The sequence below is a fragment of the Arachis hypogaea genome, chromosome 16, assembly GCF_003086295.3.
Source record: "Arachis hypogaea cultivar Tifrunner chromosome 16, arahy.Tifrunner.gnm2.J5K5, whole genome shotgun sequence".
NCBI lineage: Eukaryota > Viridiplantae > Streptophyta > Magnoliopsida > Fabales > Fabaceae > Arachis > Arachis hypogaea.
The window spans coordinates 150,026,788-150,050,168 of record NC_092051.1 but is presented as its reverse complement, the minus strand read 5'-3'; the positions used below and the strand labels follow the sequence as shown (position 1 = coordinate 150,050,168).

General features: G+C 33.3%; 2 protein-coding genes across 2 annotated transcripts; one reads left to right on the top strand and one right to left on the bottom strand.

The window, feature by feature from the left end:
- The first annotated feature begins 785 nt into the window (after positions 1-785).
- LOC112697906 (protein JINGUBANG-like) lies at positions 786-3,125 on the top strand. Its single transcript, XM_025751278.3, has 3 exons — positions 786-1,198; positions 1,511-2,026; positions 2,194-3,125. Exons 1-3 carry the CDS (start codon positions 1,007-1,009, stop codon positions 2,899-2,901), a joined length of 1,416 nt encoding a protein of 471 aa, XP_025607063.1. The 5' UTR covers positions 786-1,006; the 3' UTR covers positions 2,902-3,125.
- Positions 3,126-3,136: 11 nt separating this feature from the next.
- On the bottom strand, positions 3,137-9,185 carry LOC112697905 (inactive protein kinase SELMODRAFT_444075-like). Its single transcript, XM_025751277.3, has 8 exons — positions 8,714-9,185; positions 8,467-8,603; positions 5,954-6,048; positions 4,714-5,726; positions 4,395-4,555; positions 4,074-4,153; positions 3,675-3,996; positions 3,137-3,598 (listed from the first exon to the last, which is right to left on the bottom strand). Exons 1-8 carry the CDS (start codon positions 8,931-8,933, stop codon positions 3,449-3,451), a joined length of 2,178 nt encoding a protein of 725 aa, XP_025607062.1. The 5' UTR covers positions 8,934-9,185; the 3' UTR covers positions 3,137-3,448.
- Positions 9,186-23,381: the final 14,196 nt, after the last annotated feature.

Genomic DNA, 23,381 nt, shown 5'->3' with positions numbered 1-23,381 from the left:
TGTTTAAGCAAATAAAACTTTAGAAAAAGGTGTGTGTTATTACTTTGTAGTATTTATAGTTTAGAGTTCAAAAAGCTAATAAGATATATTATCTTTGCTTTTGTTGCATTGTATTTTTAATGAATTAGCATCATATCTAAAAAGTTGAGCAGTAACCGGTTTGTATGAACCATCTTTTTTATATCTATAACTTGTTATGGTTAAATAAATATAATTTCTTAATAAGTTGCTTGTCCTAAATTTATGAAAGTCGGATATGTAACACAAATCATAAATCTCAACTCAAAAATTTATTCACAAACTCGATTGAAAATTTAAACTTATAAATTATTAATTAAGAGCTACTACATACAGTTGACTTAAGATCACCACCATACTCTTGCATAATCATTAGCAAGAAAAAGATCTAGGTAGCCCTTGCTGGACCAATCAAACACTGAAACATATTATTATCTTTTTGTTAATCACATGTCAGAAAATAACATGACAAACAATAAACATTTTCCACTTGTAAACACATTATTATATTGGAAGTTAGAAAGAAACATTACTCACCTATCCAAAAATAGAAAACACAAACTATTCCCACACATTATTGCCACTTCCCTATATTTTACCCAATAAACCCGAATATCAAGGAATTTAAAATTATTAATATTTCTTGTTATTTCAACCCATTTTTAAATATTAAATTCTCATACGTGGCAGCACACTATTGAGCAATTCATATGCACCGTGTATATATAGAGATGTATTTATACCTTCTACTCTCTTCCCTCTGCTTTCATTAGTAGTGCAATTTGCATATTCCTTCATTTTCCCTGCAAATTCTCTTCGCCAACCAACCATTCAAATTCTCCATTCCTCAATTGTTTTTCCGCAGATTGAATTTTTCGGTGCTAGTTCAAACCATTGACAACAAACTTTGTGCTTGTCCTATAGAGTGGTGAATGAGGAACAACAATATATAGTTCCATAACAAAGTAGAAATATCAACAAAATTTAAATGGCTATGAGAGGGGATGGGGAAGAAGCCACCGGTGTCTCGCGTCCCCCGGCGGGAATGCACTCGGAACGGACGCCCTCGGCCGACTTCTTATCGGACAATGAGCTCTCCATGCAATCCAACACCGCCGCCTCCCCCATGAGCCCTTACTATGATCCTGGCCGCCTCAGCGGCGAGGGATCCCCATTGATGGTACATGTGTTCGTATTTTCTATTTGGAAAAAAAATCTATATATAATTTATTTTAAATTATTTCATAAAAAAAACTTTTAAACAAAATTCTATCACTTAATTTCATCTAACATTGACATAATTTTGATTAAGGAATCTTCTTTTTCTTTTGATCTATATAGCACATCTCTAAAAAATCATGACAACGTCAAATGATTAAGTGTTTTTAATAAAAATATAATAATTTATATTATATTCTTTGATCAGTTTAATCTTTTGGAATGAGTGATTTTATGACAGTATTCAATTATCTACTGTTCTTTTTGGCGATAGATGTCACCATGGAACCAAACCGCAAATTCGCGATTTTCAAAGGAATTATGCTCCCAAGGCGGCGAAAGCACCGCACAAAGTGCTCTCCTGGGCTCCCTGGTCCGGGAGGAGGGACACATATACTCCTTGGCTGCCACCGGTAACCTCCTTTACACTGGCTCCGAGAGCAAGAACATCCGTGTGTGGAAGAACCTCCAAGAATTCTGTGGCTTCAAATCAAACAGTGGTTTGGTTAAGGCCATCATAATATCTGGACATAAAATCTTCACTGGTCACCAAGATGGTAAAATTCGTGTTTGGAAGGTTAACCCTAAGGCACCAAATGTTCACAAACGCGCAGGAACGTTGCCAACTTTGAAAGATATACTCAAGAGTTCTCTCAAACCAAGTAACTACATTGAAGTTCGGAAAAATCGTTCAGCACTTTGGATTAAGCATTCTGATGCTGTTTCCGCCTTAAGCCTTTCTCATTGTAAAACATTGCTCTATTCAGCTTCATGGGATAGAAGCATAAAGGTAATGTCTTATTTTCCACTTATTATTTTATTTTAAATAAAAATTTATGTCAAATTTTCTTCCAATAAAATTAATAATTAAAAATTATTATTTAATAATAATTTTTAATTATTAAGTGTCATTATTTTATTGGTTGTGTGTGACCCATGCAATAACAAAAATAACAGGTGTGGCGCATCTCCGATAAGAGGTGCATGGAATCCATCCCGGCTCACCAAGACACGGTGAATTCCGTGGTGTGCGGCGTTGATGGCCTCGTCTTCTCCGGCTCTGCCGATGGAACCGTTAAGATGTGGAAGCGGGAAACTCCCTCCTCCCGCTCCACCAAGTGCACCAAACACACCAATGCACAAACCCTGCTCAAGCAAGAATCCGCCGTCACCGCCCTCACCCTCGATGCCTCCTTCTCTACCCTCTACTGTGGCTCCTCCGACGGTCTCGTCAACTTCTGGGACAGTAACAACAACTTCGCCCATGGCGGCGTCCTTAAAGGCCACAAACTAGCCGTCCTTTGCCTCGCCGCTGCCGGAACCTTAGTTTTCAGCGGATCCGCCGACAAGACAATCTGCGTGTGGAAGAAGGAGGGAACGATCCACACGTGCGTGTCGATGTTGACGGGGCACGAGGGTCCAGTGAAGTGTCTGGCGGTGGAGGAAGACAAGGAGGCGAAGGCGCGTGGTGGTGAGAGGCGGTGGGTGTTGTACAGTGGGAGCTTGGATAAGTCTGTAAAGGTCTGGAGCGTTGCCGATGTTGGAGGTGGTGATAATCAGGAGCAGCAGCGCCACCACCGTATGTTTTCTGATTCAGATTCAATACCATTTGCTGAATCTGTTAGTAGCTACTCTTCTTCGTGCCGGAGCAATAACAGAAAATAACTGAAACAAACTGCTCTGGCCTCTGGGTGTATGAACGCTGGTGAATCAGTTAGACTAGTGTGTATAACTGTATATTGTTTTGTGATGTGCCTTGAAAGGCCCGGCCCGGCCCATATTTTGATGCCCCCATCTCATCTCTTTGAATTACTCTCTCACTATTATGTATTATATCAGACATAATATTATAAAGGAAGACACCAAAAAAAAATTATATATATATATAAGAGAGGGGATGTTGAGATGAAAAAGCATTTCATTCACCATAATAATTAACTATGTTGAGGAGAAGACCACAAATAACAAGTGTCACGGACATTACGTGAGAAGAATTCTTTGACAATTGACTTTTTCCTTATACATTTATACCAATAAGTGAAAGTTTGCTTCTGTGAATGTTTTTAGGTATCTAGTCGATTTAAGGTGAAATTGATAACTGAGAGTGATTAGATGATTTGATTGATTTGACTAAATTTTTATCTAATAACTTTCAGCTATCAACTTCACGTGAATTCGACGGCATCTGAGTTTTCACCATGTTTCTATGTGATCAATGTGATAGCCTACGAGAATGACTTATTGTAACTTTATGTGGAGTGTGAGAACTCAAACCACTTAAATGGCCACTTCTATTACCAACTGAATTGAAGTCTAAACCAATAGGACGAACTGCATCACCCCCTTCCAGTACTCTCAGGATCTACAAGTATATATAAGAAGCATTTTCAGTCCATAATTTGCAAGAAACTAAAAACATGTTTAAGCCTTCTGCATACCTTAGACATTGGAGGTCTGGCATCAGGATCCAGACGTAGACACAATGAAGCAGCTCTTGCCATGGCTTGTAATTCAAAGTTAAATTCCAATGACGTCTCAAACCCCAAGTATGGGTTAAGAGACCGAACGTTTTGCAATATATGATCTGCCTCTAACATGCGTATAGGATGAAACCATTCAGAAAGAAACGAGTGACCATTAAATTGTTCCAACTCACTAATTCTTCGACCTGTTATTAACTCTAGTAAAACAATGCCAAATGCATATACATCTACTTTATATGTAAGATTTCCAGCTTCAAGATATTCAGGTGCAAGATACCTGTATAGGTTTATGCAAAAATTAACAACGTAACGGTGTTATATAACATGAAATTATGTATAAATAGAGATAATTACCCTGATGTTCCTACAACTCGATCTTGTTCAGTATTTATATTCCATTCTGAGTGCCATCTAGCAAGCCCGAAATCAGCCACCTGAGTGAATGCGAAACGATCATGTTTAAAGCTACTTATTCTTAAAATTCATACGGTGAAAACTCAGCTGCAGTCGATTTCAGGTGAAGTTGATAGCTGAGAGCCATTGGATAAAAATTTAGTCAAACTAGTAAAATCATCTAACGGTTCTCAGCTATCAACTTTATGTGAAGTCGACTGCACCTGAATTTCCACCAATTCACACACTACAGAATGCAGAAGGGCCAGGTAATTAAGCTACCAAAGGCTCAAAGTCATGCGTTAAGAGAATATTTCTGGGTCGAAAATCTCTGTGCACTATGCAACCAACTCTGCAATCTTCATGAAGGTAGCGTAATCCTCTTGCAGCTCCAATCGCTATCTTTAACCGTGAGTTCCAATCCAAGGGGGTATTCCCATCTCCTGTCAATATAGAAAGAAATAAACTTTGATATGAACTTTTTATTGGATTATTCAGAAGAACATTCAAATACAAGTGCAAAGAACTGAAAGAGAAACTCATAATATGGAAAATGAACTAATAGCCGTGTAAGTAAGGGTCCAATGAAATTGAGGCATACCATGTAAGTAAAGGTCCAAGGATCCATTGCATATGTATTCATAGACTAATATCCTCAAATTGGCCTCTACACAAAATCCTATCAACAACACAACATTTCTGTGTTGTGCACAGCTCAAAACACGAACTTCCCTGCAGAAATCAAGATCAGCTTGAGAGCCTCCAAACTTTAACTGTTTCACAGCAACAACCTGGCCATCTCTGAGAATTCCCTTGTGAACAACACCAAATCCACCTTCAGCTAGAAAATTTGCATGCGAGAACATATCAGTAGCTTCCTCTATCTCCTTGTAAGAAAACTGTCTAGGAGGCTTTCCAAAAACTGGTGCTTTGTTCTGACATTGAGAGCACAAGGGAGGAGGTATACACGAAGTTCTGCCCATAGGAATGGTGGCATTACCTCTGTTGCCCATGTTGGAAGCGTAAACTCTGCTTTGAGATTGTTTAAACCCAAGTTCATTAGTTGTCCTTTTCATTTCCTGATCACAGTGCATAAAATTCTCAAGTAGTGTTTTGGAAGTTGGAGATTTGGTTCTTTGGATAACTCTGTTCTGAGGAATCCAAAATACATCCTTGTTATCATCACTTGACGCATATGGGATTGAATGTGTCCCCAAATCCTTTTCCAAATCAAAGTTGAACTCTTTTGGCTCATTGATTGGTTTGTATGCTCTTTTGTCGTGCAGTCCCTGACCCTCATACAGAGGATTTTGCTCATAGACTTGGAAAAGAGAAGCCATTGAATCAGAACTTGACTCTGAGTAAACTCCGATGGTTCTAGTGGCAGAAGTAGCTGGTTCTTCAGGGCTACTCACTGGGGTTGAATGCTTCAATCTGCGGCCTTTGAGCTTTCCAATTGCTATATCCGGTGAAGAAGCAGAGGAGAAAAATGGAGTTTGGAGTTCATCAGAGCATGCTAAGTTAAGCCTGAGAACTTTTGGTTTTGAGGCATTCATCACCACAACGCTACAGTTGAGTTCATCCATGCAATGCTTTACCTCTTGCTTTAACTTCCTGTTTCAGAAAATAAGGTTAAGTTATATAACAAAGTATGATTTTGGCATAAGGCACTGAAAAGTTCTACTTGGTTGCTCTGCATGATTGATAGTTGAAAACAAATGCTGGTTTGTTAATATTAAAGGGGTATGCATGTGAGTATGTGAAGAGACACAATGCAAGCAGTCAATTAAATGAGCTATAATAGCTTAGAAAAAAGAAATACATTTTTCATGTTAAATTACTTGTCCAGTATGACCCAATGGGAGCCACTCCATCTGGCTTCAGCTGCTACAGCACCACTTGGAGTACCAGTTACCACCTTAATCTTCACCCTAACCTGCATTTATATATTTCATCAGTACTTATGTTATGCTTATTAGTATCCATTTACATGATTAGTGAAAACTGAAAAGGTTTCACCTCCTTGTGTGCAATCTAATTTGTCACTTGTAAAGTTGTACCCAAAAGGTTCACTGTGGGAATTATTTATGTGTCTTTTTTGTAATTTGAAGTTTTGAACTCTTGTAAGGATATCTAGCATATGGCTAATCATTGAAAGAATCTATTCATCTTTTACTACACATTATTGTTGCCACGCCATTGTTACTAACGGTAATGCTAGGAAAACAAAAGAAACAGTCAGAACTTGACTTGTTTAATATTATTAATTATCGCAACAATTAATGAATGTTAAATAAGACAAATTATGACTGTTTTTAGCTAATTTTCTTTGATTATCAAATATTTTTGTGTTACGAATATGTCTAACATGCTTTAATTTCATGATCCTTGAAGTTAATTCTACATTCCAAATACCTTTTTAAGCTAATTGCGTAAATTTATAGTTCTAATAGGCTTTTCTCCTTGCTAGTTGCTGCCTCCTGTTTAATTTTATTAAATATTGTTGTCTAGTTCGTGAAAACTTTATGCATGTGCAATTATTAATGCATGTTGTTTACCAAGGCAAGATTTGCAAAGCACATGCAAATGAAACAAACTACAGTCAAGCTGGTACAGCAGTACAGCTTGGCAAATATCAGAACTGAAGCTTCCTCTATTCTGACACGTTACTGGGAAAAAGATTTGAGAAAAAAAAAATATATATATATATATATATATATATATATATATATATATATATATATATATATATATAAGGATATTTGTTCATAGATCAGACTACCATATATACTATTTTACGTGGTAAGAGCAAAAGAATCTATTAATAATTTAAGTTTCATTCTCAATAGTGTGTGCATTAATTCTCAATAGTGGTAAGAGTTAAAGAATCGATTAATATTTTAGGTACAAATTCATGCATGATTTTGGGGGAAGAAAAATGGAAAACCAAATTAGTAAGGAAAATTTATGGAAGATGAGGTGTGTGTTTGAATTAAAATTTTGTAAATGAGAATTTGTATTAAATTGATTTTATAAATTTTATTTTGATAAAAAGTGAGTTAGTATTTTTTTAAAAAAGTAAGATAATTTCATTCATAAAATAAAAGAAACATATAGGTGTTTATATATGGGATAAATAAAAAAAATAGGAGATAAATAACTGAGTTAGTATTTACAAAGTGACTTAGTATTAATGTGATTTATGTTTAATAATTTTATATCAAAATAAATTATAATAAAATTAATATTATTTAAATTATATTATTTAAAATTATATTTAGATAAAAATTACAAAAAAATGTTCATTTATATCATTTAAAAATATATTTTTTAACACTATTTGACTATATATATTTTTTTAAAAGAACTTGAATTTATTTGTTAAAATTTAGTATTTTTTAGTCATAATTTTTCAATACTCTTTTTTAGTATTTTTTTTGCATTTAACTTGACATTTCTAATGAAATTAAAAAATTATATTATAGAAAAAATAACAACGGTAAAAGAATTGTATACTAATTCAAAAAACACATAGTAAAAATTATACAAAATTAAATAAAAATTAACTAAGTTTCATATAAAAAAATATGTATTAATAAAAATAATTAAAAAGTTTATATGAATAATGAGTACTAAAAATTTTATTACAAAAATACAACAATATACGTTAGAAAATATAAATTAAAAAAAACATATATATTATGAACAAAAAAATTAAATAAATAATTGATTAAAAAAATTAAAATTTATTATAAAAGAATACTAAAAATAATAGTATAAAAAATATTTATTTATAAAACATTACCGTGAAAAAAATACAAAAATTCTGATAATTATTCTTAGTATTTTTTATTACAAATGAAATTGAATAGTAAAATTAGTAAAAAAAAATATTTTTTCAATTATTTTTTAATTTAACAATTGAACGTAAACGTAAAAAATACACTTTGTTACTTCGAGTGAATAAGAGTTAAAACACAGAAGTTATGTTTGTCTTTAGAAAGAAAAAAAAAAGTCAAACAAAAAAATTCTGATATTCAAAAAGATTAAACGTAATTTTTGTATGTAAACGCTAAACTAAACACACCATTGTTTAATTTGCTTTACGCTTAAGTAATAAAGATTTGAAAGACAGAGCAGGTGAAAAAAATAAAACAACAGTAAAAGTCTACAAAACTGAAGGTAAAAAAAATAAAAGGAATAATACTGTAACTTTTTCGTACACTAAATTCAAAAATTTTTTTACGATAGTAATAACTCGCAAATCCCAATTTAATACGAGGACAAAATTCGTGAGGTGCATAGCTTCGTTATTTCATTTTATTATTTAAAAAGTTTGGAATAATTTATTTACCTCAATTTGATTGTGCAGCTGAAGCACCATCTGAGCACAAGATTCTGATATATCGGAAATTTTCTCCGGCAACTTTCCAGCACTTACTCCGCTAGAACAATCTCCACGCAACCTTGAAAAGTTCCAGAACCTTCTGCCTGAAAAATTAAATCCACTCCACGTTCATCAAATTGTTAGAACAAATTACAAATAATAATAATAATAATAATAATAATAATAATAATAATAAAAGGCTGAGAGAGCGTACCAGATTTCTCGACGGAATAAACAGCAAGGAGCGTGATGGAGTCCGAGGAGTGAACAACATGAGTGAGAGCCCAAGCTAGTGCCGTATTGGAGATTATCTTCTCTGCTTTAACTGCAACCAGAACTTTGTTGACCGATGCTGAAATTCTGGTGCCAGCAGTGCTGGTGGTGCTGTGACGCGCGCTAATCGAACCAATTGTTTCCTCTCTGAACATCATCATTTTCGATCGATGATTTTAAGAGTCTGAGATGAGAGTGAGAGTAAAAGTAACGTAAACACATTAGCCATTAGCTTGATGGTTTCGTTTGCATTATTTTGTTGTGTTGTTGCAGAATGCAGAGAGAGTAATTAATTGAAGTTTGAGCCGAACGAAAGTGAAGCATCCATGTCTACTACAACTGGCAGCTCTCTTAACTATGGTTAGGTGAGTAACTCAAGTTAGTTATTACATATGACGTAGGACAAATGGAAATTATAGTAGGTAATTTAATAGACTATATTATAGTTAATAAAATATATTAATATGCAAAATGAATAATAAAAAATTAATATAAAATAAAAATCGAATTAAAAAGTTGTTGCAACGAGTACATAAAATGATCATGATATATACGTGTATATTAAAATTGTTCATTAATATAAAATATATATTAAAATATAAAAATATATTAAAAATAAATTAAATAATATATATAATAATTAATTTTAGTGATTTATTTTAATATATAAATAATATTTTTGATATCAAATATATATAAAATAAAAAGATATGTGAGTACATAATAATAGGAAGATATATAGGTGTATTATAAACATAATATATTAAAACACAGCTTTTTTTGTTTTTGTTTTTGTTTTTGGTGTAATTTACTCTCTAATGGAGCTATATATGACCTCTATTAATTCTTGAAAGATAGTACAATTTATATTATTTTTTGAAAAATATATACATGTGATGTTTGTTTATTTAATTTTCAACGAAATTATTTGGTATAACATTTATATTTTAATGATAATATAAGGAGTCGAAATTATTTATATCTGACTAAACTATATATATATGTTGAAAATTAATTTTAACTCTCTCAGTTAATTTTTTTTGTTAAAATTTATTTTATTTTTTTTAATTTTTTTTATCTCAAAACTTCACTGAAAAAGGAGACAATAACCCTCTTAATATTTAATTTTTTTATATAAATTATATATAAATTTTTGTTTTATTCTCTTAAAATTTTTATTTTTATTTTATTTTATTATAAAATTAATTTTTAGTTCTTCTTTAATATTTTGCCTAGTTCCGTCATTGCATCTATTATTTTATTATCTAATTGTTGGCTTAAAAAATTTGAGTTTCAAGAAAATTGATTACAAATCTTTAAAGAATTAAACTTATGTTAGGTATACTTTTTTTTGGATTAATCCACTAGGTTATTATTATTTAGAAAATTATAAAATTATCAGTCTCTATATATATATATGTATATCGTTGTAAAAAAGGATAAAAAGAAAATTATGAGAATAAAATTAGCCCTCTTTTAATTATTACAGTCTATATATATATATAACAGATTTAATTAATTATTTTTCAGCAAAATAATATTCTTAACAAACACAAGTTTTAATTTCAAGTAAACTCAAACAACGAAAAGGACATAATCATGGAATATAACATATAATTTTATTTAACTAACTTTGTTTAATTAAAAGATACATTATTAGTTACAAAGAAAAAGACGAGCTATTATTTGCTTTCGGTTGTTAATAATAAGACAATATAACGAGTATGTATTATAAGTACATCAGATATCATCCACCGCCCCAAATCTCAATTAATTAATGAAAAAGTACGAAGAGTTCAATAGAATATTTATATAATATGTATAATGAAAGTTTATGGAGTATTAAAAATATAATTATTAATGTTATTTTTTTATTAGTTGAAATTTTTGGAATAAATGATATTATGACATATGGTATTAAAGCGTTAGATAATAAATAATATAAAAGATGTTCATTTTGTAACTCAATAATCTATTGTATAAATAGTTTATTATCTCCTTAGCAGACTCTTAATTAATTAGGTAACTTTCTTCTATTCATACCCTTTTTATTATTCTTCAATGAAAAATAACTATTAAATAAAATCGAATTAATTTTTATCCCACAAAGATAAAAGATACTGTGAATAATAAAAAAATTAAAAATTAATTATAAAATAATTAATATAAAAGTTAGTATCAATAATAGTTACTATTTATGTTAAAAAATATTTTTATAAAAGGAGTATAACTAAAAATAATTATTTATTATAATACGTGTTAATATTTTAATTTTTTTTATATAAACAAAGATATTTTTATATACGTGAGTCTTATCATCGAAAATATTATTTATTATAATACGTGTTAATATTTTAATTTTTCTCTATATAAACAAAGATATTTTTATATATGTGAGTCTTATCACCGAAAATATAATAAAAAATTTCAATGATACGGCTGGACCTTGGTTTGAGTTGGTACACATCAACATATAGGTTAAATATAGAGCAAGTAGATAGACGTTTTCTTTTTGGGACCATATCCAACAACTTTTATATTTGTGTCTCCTATTTTATTTTTCTCATTTAAAGTGTAGTTTTTTAATTGGATGAATTCATGCTTAATATCTACAAGTACAACTCTCAAATCTAACACAGTTTATGGCTGTAAATGGATGAAATGAAACATAAATTATTTCTTAAAAAATTTAAGAAGTTAAAAAAATAAAGGAGAAAATAACAAGTAGCTACTCGTTTAAAAATTTTGGTCATAACATGATTAGTTTATTATATGAACAAAGCAAATTAAATGTACTCCAATTATATTAGGCTGAATTTGTCATGCCAAAATTCCATTGTGGGCTACAAGTTTGGTCCACGTTGATAACAAAGTTCTTTCCAAAGTAATCACAAAGGGGACACATGGGTACATGCAATCCATTCAGAGGAACCCACTGATCTACATGTCAAATCTGTCTCATTTCGGTGTTATTTATCCTATTTATTTATTATTTAAATGGTTATTATTTTAGTACTGAAATTAAATTTAATTAACAAAAATAAAAATCATGAAAAGATTAGGATTGAATTTATAGTCTAAAAATTAAATCTTTTATCTAATCTTATTTGAATTTGGATCTCATGTTTAACTCTTTCATATACTCTTTAGAAATAATTTTTACTTTTACCATTCTTTAATTAAAAGAGTGTACTATTCTCACTTGAAAAATAAAACATCACTATTGAAGCTTTTTATTCAAAATTATCAAAAAAAATCAGTTCTTTTCTTTAAGTATATAAATCATAATTTTAAGAATTAAAATAAAAAAATAAATTAATAAACTTTTATAAATATATTCAGTTTGCATCTAATAAAACATGTCAAATATAATGTATATTATTATTTCACGTTATCAATTGTTAATGGCAAATGTTAAAAGAATGACAAAAAGACAAACATAATTTACTTTTAATTTTTAAAATATTAATTTGATTGACAAAATTTTTTAAAAATAATATTAAAAAATAATGAATCTTTTAAAAAAAATTAACTATTAACTCGTATATCTAAATTATATCCATTGAAAAGATGACTAATGGAAAGAGACAAGGAACTCAACTATTGACATGAGATATACATACAACCATTTATTTATATATGTGTGTAGCAAGAGAAGGAAAAAAAAAAAGCATCATGATGATAACAAATTTTTAGCAAGACTTATCTTACCATGCATGTGAGTGCAGTTATGACATTATTGATGATAATATCATCCACCAAAGAGCACGTTTGCATTGTGGGAGCACCCACCATGGACCGTTTCGGTGCAAACTATATTAATTAAAAGTAGTTAGGAAATGTGCACATATAAATGAATTACGTTCAACCCTTCTTAGATCGAATTAATGGTAACCAATAATAAACGTGAACATTGTCTCACAATATATATACACACACAAACACACAATTATTCGAACTGTTAATGTGGAATGACAACTAGCTAGCTAGGGTGGTCACCATTTCTTCTTCTAGGATAAATGCTTCATCAGTTGATCTACTTCATAGTTCAACAAAAAGTAATAATAATGTTAAGAATCGTTTTTTTCTTTTTGGGTTTTGGAGAATAAAGTTATTTGTAAGAAGGCTATTATAAGAGTTCTTCAATTTGAAGGCTATGTTACCCAAGGTGACTGAGGCCCATCTACACAATATTTGTTTTTTTTTTCTTTTGTAGAACTTGGGTCTAGTGACCTGGATTTAAATGAATAGTAGCCTTTGAAAAATAAAAAATATTGAGTAGTTGGGACTATGATACGGGCTTTATGCTAGAAATGTATCATTTAGTCTTGGGAATCAAACATAAAAATTAATATTTTTATATTTTATTTAGTAGTAAATTTAACATAAAAAATATAAATTATGAAAGTTAATTTACAATAATTTTTTTTTCATGCAAAAATTTTAGAATGAAAAATATAATGATAAAAAAAATTAGTGTCTATGTACTTTTTCTGTCAGAAACAATAGAAAATATATATCTTATCTATTAAATATGATTTTTGTTGTCTTAATGTTTCGTATCTATCAACAAATGCAACAAAAAATTACTAAATTTTGAGCTGACCGTATTGTCAGTTTATTTGTACACTTCAAGTTATAACGTATTAGAGGTTGAATCTCATCTTATGTATATTATAATCTATTGACAATAGTAAATTTTTAAATGAAACTATAATAAATTGATTTTTGATTTGTCAAATTATATATATCGATTATGCTACATGTACATCAAAAGTAGTCACTAGTATAAAATGTTGAAATATAAATATACATTAAAAATATATTAAACTACACATATATTTATACACAAATATACTAATAAATAATTAATTTCAATGACTATATATATATATAATGAAAATGATTTAACCAAAAATTCAAGCGACCTAGCATTTTAGGACATCTTAACTCTTAAGATGCCATGAACATTATCTTTGTACTTTATCCCTTTAAACCTTGCATGCACTAGTCCATGAAGTTTGAAATTAACAAATCATAGCCCTAAACTTTTTCTAATTGTGATTTTTTTTAGAATTACTAGCGAATCAGTATAATTTATTATTTTTTATTATTATTTGTAATTATTAATCTAATTATTTTACTCTAATAATTTAATATTATATTTTTAATTCTTATTTTTAAATATTAATAATTAACTACTAATAAAAAATAATAAATTTTGATAATTTTTAATTTTTTTTCCGCTCTCAGTAAAGTGTATCCCCTTAAAGGTTAGCTTATGTCCAAAGCATCTCTTGAAGCTTTCGTAATATATATATATATATATATATATATATATGCAAAATTACCTCCTTAGTTTTTTAGTCTTTTTTAATATGTATTCTTTTGTAACAATTAATGAGAAAACTGTCAACATGATGATACATTTACACTTTTAAAAAAGGTTTCAAGAATTGATTTATACATTTTAAAGTTCACAAAATTAAAGTATACACATCATATAAAATTCGGATATTATGGCTATATATATATATCGGAAAAGTTCTGCATAGGGCTTGTATGCTTTACAAGTTTATTAAACAATAAATTTAAAATACGCGCTCCTCCACCTACGTTGATTACACGCGCTATATAATATCCCGCGTATATCTAACTTTCAAATTTAAAATATTTGTTTCCTTCTTCGTTTTCGTTATTTTGAGATTTGGTTGTTCTTCTTCTCGCGCGTCTTCCCTCATTCTTCTCCATCGATCTTTTCCTCTTCTTTTCTCACTGGTATGTTCTTCGTTTACGTTCTCTTTTTCTCTCTCTGCAACTCGAGCTTCGTTTTCTCTTTTGATTTGTTGTTTTCTGAAATCAAAGTTCGAACTCGTTTTGAAGATGATGGATCTTTCAAGCTCAGATTCTGTGCTGAATCCAGGCGATGTGGATTATGAATTTGAATCTAACGAAGTTCCTGAGGTTTGATTTACAGTAATTTGTATAGCATTGTGTAGTTTAAAAATTGCTGAACATTGTTTAATTACCTGGAATTTATAGCAGACGCTCGGGTGTAGATCAATTCTTCTTTGGGTGTATTTTAGCTATAAGTGTGGGTATATATACACTTTACTGGTTTTTTGTTATTTTTAATTGAGTTGTTGTTGTTCAGGTGTATTATATCAGACATGATTGGGTGTGTTTTTAGTTTTTGACATGGTGTATTCTGCAGCCTGTGTATTGACAGTTTATGGCTTTAAAGGTCATTCTGTAGTTGAATTGTTTCGGTTCGGGTGTATCATATTAGACATGATTGGGTGTATTTGTATCATATCTATGGGTGTATTCACAGTTCTGACCAGGTGTATTCTGCAGCCTCTCTCTGTTGTTGATGACGAGCTTGTTCCGAAGGTTGGAATGACCTTTACGACCCTTGAAGATGCCGGAAAATTTTACAGGAACTACGCGAAGGCTGCAGGTTTCTATACAAGAGTTCGGTGCACAAATAGGAAGGGAAACGAGATTAAGAATCAACTGATTACATGTAGCAGAGAGGGAAAATGGAAATCTAAAATATCTCCAACCGAGAAGACCAATCCGACAGCCAGTTTAAACTGTCCTGCAAGAATTTATATACACACATTGAAGGATGTCGGTGCTTGGATCATTTCAAAGGTTGTGCTGGATCATTCACACCCCTGCTGTCCAAGCAAAGCAGAGATGCTCAAACAGCACAGGGAACTAAGCATGTCCATTCGTCGTACGATAGAGAATAACGACGAGGCCGGTATCAGACCAAGCAAAACGTACCAATCATTTGTTGCGGCTGCCGGGGGTCACCGCGAGTTAAATTTTATCGAAAAGGACGTGAGGAATTACATTACCAGGGAAGTGCGGAATGTTTCCGAACAAGAAGATGCAAAGGAATTCGGGAAATATTTCTTAAGAATGAAAGAGAAGAATCCGAATTTCTTTTTTGAGCTCGAACTCGAGGAGGATCAATCGATTAAGCTGGCTTTTTGGGCCGACGCAAGAAGCAGAGCCGCCTTTGAGTATTTCGGAGACGTCATTTCATTCGATACCACCTACAATACAAATAGGTAACAAACTGTCCCTGTTTATGATGCTAAATTAATTTATTTTTACGAATCCGCAGCAGAGGTGTATATTGGCCGTCTCATTGGGTGTATTCGAAGCATTTGTTGGGGTGTACCTAATGATTTTGCATTCTGCACTATGGTAATTTGTTTCAGGTATAATTTGGTCTGTGGTTCTTTTGTCGGGGTGAATCACCACGGTCAGTCAACACTTCTCGGATGCTCTTTGATGAAGAACGAAGAAATTGAATCATTCAAATGGTTATTTCAATGCTGGCTTCGTTGCATGGGAGAAAACGCTCCGAAAGGGTTTCTCACCGATCAGTGCGCATCAATGAAAAGGGCTTTAGAGGCCTGTATGCCAACAACAGTTCACCGCTGGTGTATTTGGCACATCATGAAGAAGATTCCAAGCAAATTAAATGGGTACAAGGGACATGCCGATATCGAACAACAAATGAGCCATGTTGTTTGGAACTCTCACAGCAAAGACTCATTCGATTGGAATTGGAACGATTTTCTGGTGAATTTTGGTCTTGCGGACAACAAGTGGCTTTCAGGTAATGTGTTTTTAAAATCTGCAGCAGAGGTGTAAATTGTACGATCACTCGGGTGTATTTTACTGTGTGTGTTTGGGTGTATTATGCAGATCTGTACGAAGACCGTCACATATGGGTTCCTATCTATCTGGACCACCACTTCTGGGCAGGGATGAGAAGCACACAAAGGAGCGAGAGCATGCATTCATTTTTTAACAAGTACATCACCCGGAACAGCTCGCTCATTCAGTTCGTCAAACAGTACGATAATTGCCTCGGAAGCAGGGAGCAAGCAGAGAGAGAATCAGATGCTGCAGATTTTCATACGGTCATACCGTGTGCAACCAAATCCTCCATCGAAGCTCAGTTTCAAGATGCGTACACCCACGCAAAGTTTAGGGAAGTCCAAGCCCAATTTAGAGGAAAGGCGAATTGCATCACCAGATTAAAGAATTCCGCTCTAGGCTATTCAGTATACGAAGTCGGAGAACAAGTTTCCAGCTCAATATTCAACAAGTTCGCGGTTACCTACGACTCAGTTGCAGCCGAGGTAAAATGCCAATGCTTATTATTCGAGTCGAGAGGGATACTGTGCCGTCACGCACTAAGCGTTTTAAGCTTCGAACAAGTAAGCCAAGTGTCCCCTAGATACATACTGGAACGATGGAGCAAGAAGGTAAAGAGGCGACACACACACATCAAGAGCAGCCACGACGAGCCACTAATGGAGCCAAGAAGCAAGAGGTTCGACCAATTGGTTTTTCGTTCGCAAAATATTTGCGAATTTGCCTCCGAATCGGCGGAGCTGACTGCAATTCTGCACCGTGCGTACGATAACGTCATGGCCGAGATAGAAGCACTAAAAGGCAAAAGGAAGGGGACATCTTCTTTATCCCACGAAGACGCCAACTTGGAATCCGTTAACGAGCTTCAAAGCCCGCCAAGGATTCGAACAAGAGGACGTCCAAAAAACAGGCTAGGTTCAAAGCTGGAGAAACAGATTGCAAATTCCACAAAGAAGAAGAAGACGAAAGTTTTAAGCGAGGTAAATGTAATGTTCTTTAAATTTGTGGCGATTGAGTTTATTTTTCTAGTTAATAGTTTAGCTAATGCGTGAGTGTTATATTCAGATAAACCTGTTTGATGCTGCATCAGTGGGGCATTCAAGTTGCAGCCAATATCAGGGACAAGTTATAAATTATCAGTTCATGGTACCAATAGCAGGGGATAACTCTTTGGGTGTATAGTTATAAAGAGTATGGGTGTAAAAGCACTGTTACTTTTGGGTGTATTTTTGTTAATTGACAATTTACATATAGACACATATGTAGATACATATAGAACAAAAGCTGTAAAAATTCACAGGTTATGGGCGTATATTTCAGTTGATTTTTTTTTCATATTTTAGTACATGTAATTCATTCATTTTGAATATAGCACAGACAATTGGGTGTATATTTTATTCAACCTCGGGTGTATTATTAGACTTGCGTTGGGTGTAACAGTTTATAATATGCGTATGCCTTGATTTTTTGCTTTATGTTTTACCACCTGTAATACAGTTTTTGAATACATCACAGACAGTTTACCAGCACAGATAGTTTAACTATGGGAAAAAATATACATGGAATAGAAGTTGTTGATAAATGGCAAATATTTACATCATTTGTTCAATTTACAAACTACCCAGTTTCTATATCAGCAGAATTAATCTGACAAAACGGACTCAATAATACAGAGGATGGCTTCGACAGCCTTATAACACTACTCTCTCTAATTGCCCGATCTCTCTGTGTATTCATCTCACTGAATAGTATCCGGGAAGCATACTCCACTCTATAGTGGTCCACCTCCTCCTACAATTAAAAAGTATGTTATGTTTAAACAGAAATATTAATTCAGTAAAGTAATACAGAGTTATATAGTTCTAAAGACAGTTACATGTGTCCAATTATCCCATTCATACTTCCCCTTTTTAATGTTTTCCGGCTCTATTAACTCAAGCCACTTCATTACGTAGATAGAGCAGTCATAGCTGAAAACGAAGAAAATAAATTACAAATCTCATTTAGGAAAGTTTAATGTTCAGAGTCACAAATTTATACCTTGTTTTTTGGCCTGAAATTTTAACATATGGTGCTTTAATTTCCTTCTCCTTCTCGCCTTTCTCGAGAGGTTTCCCGCCGGCATATGTTATCAATCTTGAAAATACATATCCCTTAAATACCAAAAGAAGTCAGTAATTCACCCGAATAAATGGACAAGATACACCCAACTGAATATGGAATATACACCCAACTCAACTTTCAAAATAGACCTATCTATTAAAGTAAAGAAGACAGAGGCAACTTACAGTGAATTTATTAATGTCCTTTCTCTCATCGCTTGGAGCTTTTTTGTGTAGCGGGTCAAGTATTTGACATTTCCGCGTTCTTGTATTTATCAGCCATAACCACCAATGTCCCGAGTGGCAAACAGGAGCAAAAATCTGAAGGATTTCCATATTTCAACAGTCTGTTATTTTATTTGGCATATAAGTAAATAAGCGTACTAACAAATTTAGGAAACGAAAACTTACATATGGATGCGAACTTAATTTTTTTCTATCTATGAATTCAATGAAACTCGGGTAGGCTTCCACCCTGAATTCTTTGTTCGTTTTCGGGGATATGAATTCCCCCCTTGGGTGATCCGAAAGTGCCATGCTCTGCAAGAATTGCGATACAAGAAATGAAAAACCGAAAATACACAACATACACCCAAATCAAAGCACAAAATACACCCAAATCAAAGCATAAAATACACCCAAAGTTCGTAGAAGTAACACTTACCACAATATCAGGGGGGAGACAGTATATTTGTTCCTGAAACCTCTTTTCATTTTTCTGGTTTAGGATGAGGCAGATGGCAGATACAATCTAGAAATATATGACGAAATCAATTTTACATTAATAAACGTTGCAGTTGACTTTGGTGTAAAAACATTAATATTATTCTAATATTACCTGAGATTCTATATCACTTTTTGCCTGGAGGGATGCGAGGTGCATTCTGATCAAAATGTATTCTCCTTGGCCAATCAGAGTGCACATCTCCTCATACTCGTCAGTATCGCCCTTTGCATCTTCCTTCAGTCTCGTCCCCCAGATGTAGCACTTTTGTTTCATATCATCCGGAATTTGATTTATTCCCCCGGGGTTTCAAACTTTGCAGAACTTTCTCCCCCAGCCTCCCTCCGAATTTGTGGACTTTCGTCTTTTCCCTTTGACGCACTGCTTGCTAACTTTTGGACCAAACTGTCCAATTGTTCTAGCATAGTTGCAGTTTCTGGAGATTTTTCCCTTTCTGTCTCCTGCGTCGACGCCCCTCCTGGCTTGAATCTGTCAATCCGAGGCTGAATGATGGCATCCCCGGATCTGTTTTAGGAACATAGGCTGCTGTCCGTGCCATCATCAACAGGGCAGCAGCGTCCTCGGCGTCTGGATGACTGCATCATTATGTATAAGAATAAGAGTAAGAATAAGAATATACGGATGACAAGCAAAGATTGATTTTAGTCTAATTAACTTACATTTTTGTTGGAGCTGGGGGAAGCTTGGGTGTTGTTTCTTGAAGTTGTTTGGGGGTTTCAGGAGTGCTGCACAGTTACACAAAATCGATCAGGAAGAGTATACACCCAAACTCTTAGCAAATATACACCCAAACCCTAGACAAATATACACCCAATACTATTTTCTTACGTTTCTCTAGCCCCTTCAATCTGTAGCATAGGGGTTGGTTCGGAATCTGCGTCAGTGGTTGTTTGCTGGGATGGCGGCACAAAAAACTGGATCGGGACTCTAAACAAGAATAAAAATGAAAGGTTAACAACGTATTTGAAAATAATAAGCTTATAAGGTTGAAATATTCTTGGAAAACTCACATTGCAAGCGCTTCCGACGGCGTTTGTTCCCTAACAACCATCATATTTGAATCATCCGGAGTCAACCTAAAATACACCCAAAGAAGGTCAAAAAATACACTCGAACAATTCAAAAAGAAGACGGGCTTTGTTTTTTGAGAACTTACATACTTGCAGTTTTTGCTTTTTTTTGCTGCCTTTTTTTTCTTGAATAAAATAATAAAGGGCTTTTTTTTCTAAAAAAAATATATACAGAATTAGAAGTAGAAGTTATTAGAAGAAGAAAAGTAACGGTTATTTGAAAGAGAAATTACATGCTCTGAGATGGCTGGTTTACACTACTCTGTTCTGTGCGTCCTTGAGAGGAAGGATCATCACTTCCCAAGTTCACAGCCGGTAGTCTAAACAGATTTCATGTTATTCAAACGAAATATACATCCAACTTAGTAAACAAGATACACCCAACTTGATCCACAAAATACACCCATATTGTTTCACAGAATACATCTAAATCACGATAACAATATTTTATTAAATAATAAAGCTTCTTACGTTTCAGAGGACACATAGCGACCTTCTGTCGATCGCAGGTCAGCTTGGTTGTCCCTGCGAAACAAGATACAATTATTAGCAAACAAAAGACACCAAAATCTCAAATACACAGCACAGCAAGACATACCTCTCTGCAGCAGATTTATGAACGTTTTTCCCTAGCAATTCATCAAGTTCGTCACTCGATATTTCATATGTCTCACTACATTCATAAAATAAGACGTTAACAAAAATAATTACGATGATAGACCGTAGTATAGCTTATGAGGTACTGTACCCATAAAAGTATTGATCTTCTTCAGGAGGTGAATCCTCCACAACTACTTTTTTCTTTTTTTGTGGTGTTCTGGGTGGAAAAAAAAAAACAGTACCAATCAGAAATAAAAAATTAATTTTATCACAGAATATTAATGAAAGAAGTGCTTACTCTTTTGGTGTTGTTTTTGTTTTTTTCTTTTTCTTCTCCTTCTTCCCAGGTGATGATTCTTCGCTCCTATAAGTCAATAAAAGACACCTCAGTTAATACACAAAATCTTTATAAAGAAGCCAAAAGAAAGGAGTAATAATTTCAGGACATTACTCATCACTTGGTTCAGATTCAGATTCTGAATCAGAATCTGACTCCTCTTGCCTCTGCTTTCTTTTTCTTGAGTCCATTCTGCAAGGCAAACAATTGTCATTTAGAACATACTTAAAATACACCCAAATGGATTCACGAGATACACCCAACTAAATATACAATATACACCCAAAACAGCAAACGAAACACACCCTGCTTAATAAGCTACATACACCCAACGTGGATAAACAAAATACACCCAAACCGAAAAATAAATTACACCCAAGTATGGTACTTACTTTTTCCCCTTTTTGCCGGGGTGTTTAATTCCCGAATCCTCTGAGTCTTCTGAGCCTCAAACTCAGAGGTAGAAGTGTCACTGTCAGTAGTTTCTGTCTCCGAAGACGATGTTGAGCTCGCCTTCCTTTTTTTGTTTTTTTTTATTTCTTGTTTTTTTGTTTTTTTTTTTCTTTTTTTCTCATTTTTTCTCTTGTCTTTGCCAAATTCAGAATCCCCTGAAACATGAGATATTTTAGTTAGCACCATTCGGGTAAATAAAATACACCAACTTATTATGATTACTCACCAAAATTTCCTCTCTCTCTGCATTCATTCTTTCCACCAACTGCTCCTTAGTCCAGTTGGCAATCCATGGCTTTGGTGGTCTTTCAACCCTGTTCTTGCCTTTGTTTTTTGAAAGGTGAAAGTAGATTATCATCAGGGCGAAGAGGCAGCCATTGATTGCCTTCTTCTTCTTCTCTTGATAGTCTGTTATGCCCTTGATCATGAAGGTCAAAACATGCCCCCCCAGTTTCTCTCCTCTATGCCGTCCATCTTAAAAATTGGGACCAGGTGCACGGGCGATATTTTGTTTATCGTCGTTGGCAAAAGGAACGCCATCTGTATGTAGAGGATGAATATCCTCTTGAACATCAGGCGTTCCTCTTCGTTGCCAACGCCGATTTCCATCATTTCATCGGTAAGACTTTTGAGGGTCTTACCCTGGAATCTTCTATAAATTATTTTTTCATCATCAGAAAGTTTCTTATAGTCAACTTTCTCAGGAAATAGATCTCCTACAAAAAGGAAGACAACAAAGCATCCAAGTCGGTTCAAATACACCCAAGCATCAGGTTAATATACACCCAAGCAACAACTTAATATACACCTATAATTTTGAGCTAATTACCTGTTGCATTGATGCCAAGCGCATCACCTATTTTTTTTGGGGTTATATGGAAAGAACCATATCCTGTCTTCAGTTTGTTCTCCCCAAGTTTGAAGTTGTTTGCCAGCTCCCTTAAGAGTTGGTGATCCACCCTCAGTGGTGGGATGTGCATCAACCCATCGAATTCAAGATCCCTCACAATTGCCTTCTTCTCCTTAGTCATGTTTCTGAACTTATCATTCAGGAGATGTGTGGCACATTTCAGGTCTTTAGTTTGGTTTCTTGCTGCCATTTTCTCTGAAACTAAAAATACACCCAAAGATATCAGTAATATACACCCATATATATATGACTCACATACACCCATTGATAACAATTAAGATACATCCATTGATAACAGTAAGATACACCCATATATATGAGTCAGATACACCCAAAGATAATCGCGAGATACACCCATTCATAACAGTGAGATACACCCATTCATAACAGTGAGATACACCCATAGATATTATTCAGATACACCCGAAGATGTCAAACAAGATACACCCATTGATTACAGTGAGATACACCCATAGATATTATTCAGATACATCCATATAGATATCAGTCAGATATCACTCAACCATGCTTCAATATCAAGCCACATTACAAGGTTAAGCAGTTTACACCCCCGAATCTACGGAATAAACCCCCAAAAATCAACAAAAATAGCAGGAGAACTTAGAATAACAATGTAGAATGACGTAGAACTTAGAAGAACGACGTATAACTTAGAAGAACGACGTATAACTTAGAACAGTGTAACAAA